Source organism: Camelina sativa, chromosome 3 (assembly GCF_000633955.1).
Source record: "Camelina sativa cultivar DH55 chromosome 3, Cs, whole genome shotgun sequence".
In the NCBI taxonomy this organism is placed as follows: Eukaryota; Viridiplantae; Streptophyta; class Magnoliopsida; order Brassicales; family Brassicaceae; genus Camelina; species Camelina sativa.
The window spans coordinates 10,837,331-10,846,223 of NC_025687.1; the positions used below are offsets into that span (position 1 = coordinate 10,837,331).

Below are 8,893 nucleotides of genomic sequence, written 5' to 3' on the forward strand. Positions count from 1 at the left end.
ATCTCTCCCAATAAAAACACGCCACGTCATCATCCTTCACCGTCATCGACTAACCTCAGACGGTGTCGGAGACGTTTCTATTCACCGGTGACAAACCTCGTAGTGGCATTTTTACGTAAATAAATTCAAAACCAGTGGTTTGTTTATAAAACAGTCCACCGCGAAAACTATCTATCCTATCATTCTTCTCACACAACAAACAAAGAAACCAAAACTCAATTTTGTTTCCTCAATCCAAAAAAGTCAAAACACAAACCATAAAAACTCATTTTTTTTTTTTTTTCTTCTTTTGGGTCTTTTCATTATCTTCAATCGCAATTTCTAGAAAAAAATTCAGGTAAAGAAACAAACAAAGATCCGATCTTTAATCATCAAATCACCAACTGGGTCAAACTCTTATGCTTGTGCGTGTGTGTATTTCGTTGAGAACTGATGAATTGATTTGGTTTTGTTTTTATCATCGTAACTTTGATTTTGCTGTATATGTGGTTATATACTATGAAGGTGGAGGATGGGTTCCGAAGGACCAAAATCAATTACGATTTATGTAACTGGGTTCAAGAAATTTCTTGGGGTTTCTGAGAATCCTACTGAGAAGATTGCTACTAATCTGAAATCTTATGTTGAGAAACGAGGGTTGCCTTCTGGGTTGAGTCTTGGTAGCTGCACTGTTCTTGACACTGCTGGGGATGGTGCAAAATCTAAGCTTTATGAGGTTTTGGAGTCTAGTGTTGTCTCTGTTGATAATAAGAACATCAATGGAACTGTTGTCTGGGTAAGTCTTTTACTCATTTTCTTATTGTTATCATTTCTTCATCTGTTTCTTGTGGTAATCAATTTTGTTTTCTGTTTTTTTTTTTGGTTAGACTTAGACTGATAGCTTAACTCCAAGTCTAACTAGGATTTACATTTTCTTCTTGCAATAGGATTTTGAGTTTTTGTGTTCTTTTCTTCTTAACCGAGGTAAAGAGAGTTATCTCTTTGGGAAGTTTGCTCTATTTTTGATTTGACTAGTGCGCTTGGTTATGGACTGTGTGAGACAAACTATTAGACTGTTGATGTTTTATTTGATTTGGCTGTTAAGGCTTTAGCTAGTTAATGTTTTGTAAGAACTTCTAACTTTGAGAAAAAGAAAAAAAAAAGACTTGTTTTCTTCTTGTGATTTGAGTGTTCTTCTGATGGTTTAAAGATCGATAAACACAACTTTTCTCTCGATCCTGGTGCTTCTTAATAGGTTCATCTAGGGGTAAATAGCGGAGCAACTAAATTTGCCATTGAAAGACAAGCAGTGAACGAAGCTCATTTCCGTTGTCCTGATGAATTGGGATGGCAACCACAGGTAAAAACGCGACGACATAAACATATAAATTTCACTTCAATAGCAATCCAAGAAAGACACTAATTGCGTTTCTCTTTAACGTTTCTTTACACAGCATCTTCCTATAGCTGTTGAAGATGGAAGCATTTCAAAGGCAAAAGAGGTATAAATATATATACATTCTTCCACCAATAAAAATATAGACATTCTAATTGCATTTGAATGTGTTTTTATTGGGGTATCTTGAAGACTTCATGCTCGACAGAGTCCATTTTCGAGTTATTAACGAAGAAAGGCTTTGAAGTTGTTCAATCAGACGACGCTGGACGTTTTGTTTGCAACTACGTGTACTATCACTCACTGAGGTTCGCAGAGCAAAAGGGACACAAGTCTCTGTTCGTTCACGTTCCTCTCTTCTCCAAAATCGATGAAGATACTCAAATGCAGTTTGTGGCTTCTCTCTTGGAAGCAATTGCAGCTACTTGCTAGTGTTTATTATATATATTCCACTAAAAAAAAGCCAAATATTGTAAGTATCTTTATGTATATGATCTCCATTTGTCTCTCTCTCTACGAAGCTCTTTGTGTTCTTTTGTTTGGATGGTTTTGGGATAGATAAAGACTATTGCTTTTGGCTCTCAAAGAGCCTTTGTGATCTTCTTGTGTAATAAAAAAAGAATCTCTTATTTGAAGAAAGTGTGAAAAAGCTTGGATTTTTATGTTATATATTTTGGTTAAATTTGCTACATTTCGGTTCATCTTGGTAATTCTGGTTTAAAGTATCAATTTTTTTTGAATTTTCGGTTTGGTGGGTCCGAACCGAACCGGTTTCTGAAATTTCCTTGCTTCCTTCCTTCCTATTGCGGTATTGTTTTCAGCTCAAAACCGTAACTAAACCAAACAAAATTGACCTAACCTGTGTTCGGTTTGGTTTGGTTCGGCAATTCAGTTTGTATAAGCCGGTTTCTTGTGAAGACAATGATACTTGCGGTGCAAGGAGCAAGAACGCAATCAATTTTTGTTTTCTAAGCTTTGATACAAATGCGAACTACGGTTTGGGGAGAGATATGTTTCTTTATACTTTTGTATTTTGATCTTCATTCAAAGTGTCGGAGACATGCGAGGGGGACGAGCTTTATACTTTCTTAGAAGAACAACGACGACGTTAGCTCAGCATTTGTGTCCGCCTGCACCGCTTATTGCAATGCCTCGTTTGGAGTTTAGTTCGTTTCTTGAAGTAAACCCTAGCGACGTCGTCTACACCCATAACCGTAAAATTGATGGATTGATCAAATCCGGAAACTTGATATCTGCACACGAAGTGTTCGATGGAATGTCTGTAAGAGATGTTGTTACTTATAATCTTCTTATTTCTGGGTATAGTCGAAATGGGTGTTCTTTAAAAGCTGTTGAACTCTATGCGGAGATGGTCTCTTGTGGTCTTAGAGAGAGTGCTTCCACGTTTCCTTCGGTTCTCAGTGTGTGTAGTGATGAATTGTTCTGTAGAGAAGGAACTCAAGTTCATTGTAGGGTGATTTCGCTTGGGTTTGGATGTAATTTGTTTGTTAGATCTGCAATTGTGGGTCTTTATGCGTCTTTGCGGCTTGTTAATGTTGCTCTGAAGCTGTTTGATGAAATGCCTGAGAGAAATTTAGCAGTTTATAATTTGGTGTTGAGATGTTTTTGTGAGGCTGGAGATTCAAAGCGATTGTTTGGTGTGTTTCAAAGGATGGAAATTGAAGGTGTGATTGAGAACGGGTTAACTTATTGTTATATGATCCGTGGTTGCTCTAATGATCGGTTGGTATATGAAGGGAAGCAATTGCATTCCCAAGTGATTAAATCTGGATGGGACATTTCTAATATATTTGTGGCTAATGCGCTTGTGGACTTGTACTCTGCTTGTGGCGATTTGTTAGATTCTATGAAATCATTCAATGCTGTCCCAGAAAAGGATGTTATATCGTGGAACTCGATTGTTTCTGTCTGTGCAGATTATGGTTCTGTGCTTGATTCTCTTGATTTGTTTAGCAAGATGCAGTTTTGGGGGAAGAGACCTTCGATACGGTCATTCATGTCACTTCTGAATTTCTGTAGCAGAAACAGAGATGTTCAATCCGGGAAGCAGATCCATTGCTATGTCCTCAAAATGGGTTTTTATGTTTCAACTCTTCATGTCAAGTCTGCTCTAATTGACATGTATGGAAAATGCAATGACATTGACAGTTCTGTGTTGGTTTACCAGAGTTTGCCTTGCTTGAGTTTGGAGTGTTGTAACTCGTTGATGACTTCTCTGATGCACTGTGGTATCACTAAAGATATTTTTGAGATGTTTGGTTTGATGATTGATGAAGGAACTGGAATCGACGAAGTCACTCTCTCTACTGTTCTTAAGGCTTTATCACTCTCTGTGCCAGCAAATTTACATAGCTGCGCTCTTATACATTGCTGGTCTATCAAAACCGGTTATGCATCTGATGTTGCAGTCTCGTGCTCTCTAATTGATGCGTATTCAAAGAGCGGTCAGAATGAAGTATCTCGGAAGGTGTTTATGGAGCTTGAGTCACCTAACATCTTCTGCTGGACTTCGATCATCAATGGCTATGCTAGAAATGGTATGGGAAGAGAGTGTCTTGAGATGCTGAGAGAAATGGATCAAAAGAATCTCATACCAGACGAAGTTACAATCTTGTCAGTACTATCAGGTTGCAGTCATTCTGGGCTTGTTGAAGAAGGGGAGCTGATTTTTGACTCATTGGAATCAAAGTATGGAATTTCTCCAGGAAGAAAACTCTATGCGTGCATGGTGGATTTGCTAGGGCGTGCTGGTTTGGTGGAAAAAGCCGAAAGGCTGCTTCGTCAGGCACGTGGGGATGCTGACTGCATCGCGTGGAGCTCATTACTGCAGAGCTGCAGGATTCATAGAAACGAATCAATTGGAAGAAGAGCAGCGGAAGTCTTGATGGATCTTGAACCCGAGGATTTTGCTGTTTACATCCAAGTTTCAAAATTTTACTTTGAGATGGGTGAATTTGAAATCTCCAGACAGATAAGAGAGATCGCTGCTTCACGAGAGCTCATGAGGGAGATCGGTTACAGTTCAGTCATTCTGAAAAACTGAGAACCCGAACTTGCAAGACAGTGTTCTTTTTCTTCAGCTTCATGAAAAAGAAGACCAAACCCAATTTCAAAGTTCACACCTTTCTTCGACATATCTGAATTGGGTTCTTTTGCTTGAAGCCATAACACATGATTGACACTCTACAGAGACAACACAGGAGGCTGAGATTCTTTATTTGTCAGGTTGGTACAACAAACTCATTGACATCTTCTACTTTTGTTTTTTTAATATAGTATAGATTGTCTGTTCTTCGTTCTACAATAACACATCATGTCTAAAATTCTAAAAATAGCATCTTGAGATAAAAAAGTTAAGAGATCTTCAGGGCCTTTTTCTCGTTTTGTTTTTATTTCGGATCTCATGGGACCAACATTTTTATCAAGAACAAGTTGACCACGAGGGTTTTGTATAGAGGTTTAGGAGTAAAGCAAAGAAGTGAAAAAGCACATGACTTGTGCTTTAAGCATAGATATATAGAAAAACAAGGCCTTATCTTCATGTACTTTTAAGCCAAGCCAATAAACCCCACAAACCCCACTAATTACTCTGCATATAAATTCATCCCAAAACCAATCATCTCTAGCAAAGAAATCTCATTAGTGGGCACTGGATTTAAAAATCAATAAGGAATCTTCTCTTGGCATTTTGATTGAGGCATATGATGGATAGGCTCTTCATTCTTTCCCTTCTAGGTCTATTACTGGTTACTGCTTATGGAGCTGCAGGGAAAATGGTGTACGCCGATCTAGACATCCTTGAGGAGCTTGAGACCTTTGATATACTGCTAGATGATGATGATGATACAAAGCTCTTTGATTTGCCGTCATTCACAAGCCGGAGTTCTGGTAAGAATCTGGTGAATGTGGATACATTTGGTGCAGCTGGAGATGGAGTTTCTGATGATACTCAGGTACGTTTGTGATCATTTTGCTTATTCCATGAAAATGAAAGGTTGTCTAGATACCTAAAACGCCATCAGTTCTATGCCTGGAATAAAACATATCCCCGAACTTGGAATCTTGTGCATTGTGGACTTAACGTATTGATTTTGCGTGGTTAAATTCAATAATTTTGCTCAAAAACTGATCTGTCAAATCTCTTCTTAAATCAGGCATTCATAAGCGCATGGAGCAAGGCATGTGATACACCAAAGTCCGTGTTTCTGGTTCCAGAAGGACGGCGGTATTTAGTAAATGCAACAAAGTTCACTGGTCCTTGTAAACAAAAGTTGATCATTCAGGTTAAGTTTGACATTATAAGTCTTCAATTTTTGTTGTCTTCTGCAGTGAAACAGAAATTAGACCATTATTATATTATACAAGTGTGTCTTATATAATTCAGAGACTAGTCTTTGTTTACAGATTGACGGAATAATAGTGGCACCAGATGAACCAAGCAATTGGGACTCAAAGTTCCAAAGAATTTGGCTCGAATTTTCAAAACTCAAAGGGGTCACTTTTCAAGGGAAAGGAGTTATAGATGGTTCTGGGAGCAAATGGTGGGCTGCTTCTTGCAAGAAAAACAAGTCTAACGTAAATCCTCTATACCCAAGTTTAGCTTTCTATAACTCACTACATGTCGAATTTTCGAATAGAATCTTACTCATCTTTCTTTCTGTCTTACAGCCTTGCAAAAGTGCACCAACGGTAAGAAACCATTGCCTTTGTTATTTACCAGTTTCTCCTGACAAATGGCTCTTCTTGATCTGTTTAATTCAACAATCTGTTTTCTTTTTCTCCCTGCAGGCGCTAACTATAGAATCCAGTTCAGGTGTGAAAGTAAGTGGCTTGACGATCCAGAACAGTCAGCAGATGAATTTCATCATTGCAAGGTCAACTTCAGTTCGAGTCTCCAAAGTTATGGTCTCTTCTCCAGGAGATAGTCCCAACACTGATGGAATCCATATCACTGGATCTACCAATGTTATCCTTCAAGACTGTAAAATCGGCACAGGGGATGATTGTGTCTCCATTGTGAATGCGAGCTCGAACATAAAGATGAAGAACATCTATTGTGGACCTGGACATGGCATCAGGTACGTATATCATCAAATTTCTAGATAACATCTGTTACAAATCAGATGTAATTTATTCGGAATCTCTTGCAGCATTGGAAGTCTTGGGAAGGATAACACAACAGGCATTGTAACACAAGTAGTGTTGGAAACTGCCTTGTTAAGAGGGACAACTAATGGACTCAGAATTAAAACATATCAGGTAAAACAAAAATAAAAATTCAGTCTTTAATAAACTTTGATTTGGCTTGATCAACAGCAATTTTATTTCACTGTTTCTCTTTCGAAACAGGGAGGTTCTGGTTACGTTCAGGGTATTCGATTTGCAAACGTAGAGATGCAAGATGTTGCAAACCCGATACTCATTGATCAGTTCTACTGCGATTCTCCAACAACATGTCAAAATCAGGTGACCTTACAATAGCACTACAACCTCGTGATTGTGATTATTCATCTATCAATACAAAGATGAAAACTTATAATTTTTCTTTCCTTCTTGTTATAAATGCAGACCTCAGCGGTTAAAATCAGCCAGATAATGTACCGGAACATAACCGGGACAACCAAAAGTCCGAAAGCCATCAAATTTGCGTGCAGCGACACAGTCCCTTGCAGTCACATTGTCCTCAACGATGTGAATCTTGAAGGCAAAGACGGTCAAGTTGAAGCGTACTGTAACTCAGCTGAAGGTTTTGGGTACGGAGTGATTCATCCATCCGCAGATTGTCTCTACTCGCACGACGACAAGGGCTTGGACCAAAGTTACAAGTCAGAGACTGGCCACGACGAGCTCTGATGTTCGAAAGTGTTGTTGTTAGTGAGGGATGATATGTAAAATAGTTTTCTGAAGCATATGATATAGTAAACAAGAATTTTATTTTTCACTTTTATAATCAACCATAAAGTTTGGTTGTTCGTAACAGCATTTCTCCACCTTTTGTATCACATGTTTTCTTTCTTTAATTTTTTATACAAATGCGTTAACTTTTGGGTGTGAAGGTTTCACATTTCTTGTGTGTGTGATTGTATTGTAGTTACTCCCCACACCATTATGAAAATAGAAAAAGAGTAACAAAAAGGTTGACTTTAGGATTAGAGAGAGGCACATGGAGAGTGGAGACTCCAAAGGTCGCAATTGCTTGATTGATTGAATTGTTTTGATATGTTTGGCACGTGCGAAACGTGTAGCTGTAAACATCAAGGACCAATGCCAACCCATTTATTTACTCTTTCAATAACAACTCAACAACTACATCACCTAAAGATCTAGTCTTAGCTTGCAATTTGCTTTGTAATGTGAAATGAAATGACCAATTTTTAAATGGTAATGTATATGATAATATTTCTTTCTTTTTTTTTTTTTGTTTCTTTTAGTATGTAGATTTTGTATAAGGTAAATTTGGTTTTGTCCATATACAGAAGAATGCAAAAAAAAGAAATGAATTCCTTAAACCAACGAAATAACCAACTCTATATGGTACATGGACCCGGGAATCTAAAGACGTGCGAGAATAATGATTTTGTTTACCATTTAAATCAAATAATGTTCATCTTCATCATCCCATCTCCAAGAGACTCCAACTTGTTGCAAATTATTGTGACCATAAAAAAAAAAAAGATAAGAGAGAGTGCAAAGTTGTGAAGAACCACAAAGTTTTTGGTAAACTGAGGAGATCTCTAAGTTGTGGGAGAGAGAAGAAAGCTTCTGAGGTAAAATCATGAACTCCCCATTTCTTTTAAAATCTGATTGAATACTCATATATTGCATTTGCTTTCAAGTTCTGGTAAGTCTCTAAAGGTTTATGACTTTTAGAATTACTTTTCTAACCCTTTCTTTATAAGCACATTGTTCAATTCATAGTGCAGATTCATATCACAAATCCTACCCTACATTATATTCCTAGTGACATATTTCCTTTAAATTAATGAACAAGCTTTTAATTTTTAATTTTTTGGTTGTCTCCATATGTTCTTCGAGTTATAAAAGTATAAAGAAGCTTTTTTTATCTTCAATATTTTTCAGTCTGAAGGAAGACCAAAAAACATATTTTGTTTTAAAACGTCATTAGAGTAATAACTAAGTTTTGAAACAGAGGAGGAGGAATGTTCAATACTTAGAAAAATAGGACCAAGTAAAGTCAACATCCCTTTTACAAAAAAAATAAAATAAACGAGTACAACTGTAACATTTACTTCGACTTTATCTACCAGGTGGGATTGAACAAGTGGGATGTTACTTAATTGACTAAAGATGCATCCCTAACCCAACCCCATATCATAGCATTAGGCTATTAGCTCATAGTCATAAACTTATAATATTAGTATTAAGACTAATCATTTTCCTTTTCTCTTAAAGTTGTTTTAGTTTTTTGATTACAATAATTGGAGATGAAGAGAATGTGATGCTAGTTACTATTATTTTAAATGAGGAATAAAAACA

General features: G+C 37.1%; 3 protein-coding genes and 1 pseudogene across 5 annotated transcripts; all 4 read left to right on the forward strand.

Annotated features, from left to right (window-relative positions):
- Window positions 196-2,042, forward strand: LOC104776470 (pyrrolidone-carboxylate peptidase). 2 transcript variants are annotated; one of them, XM_010500552.2, is made up of 5 exons: window positions 196-404; window positions 505-775; window positions 1,235-1,339; window positions 1,434-1,481; window positions 1,568-2,042. In XM_010500552.2, the coding sequence occupies exons 2-5, from the start codon at window positions 512-514 to the stop codon at window positions 1,805-1,807; spliced, it is 657 nt and encodes a 218-aa protein (XP_010498854.1). In that variant the 5' UTR covers window positions 196-404; window positions 505-511; the 3' UTR covers window positions 1,808-2,042. The 2 variants fall into 2 exon arrangements, with proteins under 2 accessions (XP_010498854.1, XP_010498853.1); XM_010500551.2 differs by having other exon boundaries at window positions 196-337.
- LOC109132251 lies at window positions 2,324-3,711 on the forward strand (annotated as a pseudogene).
- LOC109130421 (pentatricopeptide repeat-containing protein At3g26782, mitochondrial-like) lies at window positions 3,603-4,439 on the forward strand. Its single transcript, XM_019239906.1, has one exon. It carries the CDS (start codon window positions 3,603-3,605, stop codon window positions 4,437-4,439), a length of 837 nt encoding a protein of 278 aa, XP_019095451.1.
- On the forward strand, window positions 4,484-7,440 carry LOC104776471 (probable polygalacturonase At1g80170). Of its 2 annotated transcripts, XM_019243615.1 has the most exons (9): window positions 4,484-4,621; window positions 5,132-5,349; window positions 5,551-5,679; window positions 5,801-5,971; window positions 6,065-6,085; window positions 6,185-6,474; window positions 6,547-6,655; window positions 6,746-6,862; window positions 6,965-7,440. In XM_019243615.1, the coding sequence occupies exons 2-9, from the start codon at window positions 5,170-5,172 to the stop codon at window positions 7,247-7,249; spliced, it is 1,302 nt and encodes a 433-aa protein (XP_019099160.1). In that variant the 5' UTR covers window positions 4,484-4,621; window positions 5,132-5,169; the 3' UTR covers window positions 7,250-7,440. The 2 variants fall into 2 exon arrangements, with proteins under 2 accessions (XP_019099160.1, XP_019099159.1); XM_019243614.1 differs by lacking the exon at window positions 4,484-4,621 and having other exon boundaries at window positions 5,019-5,349.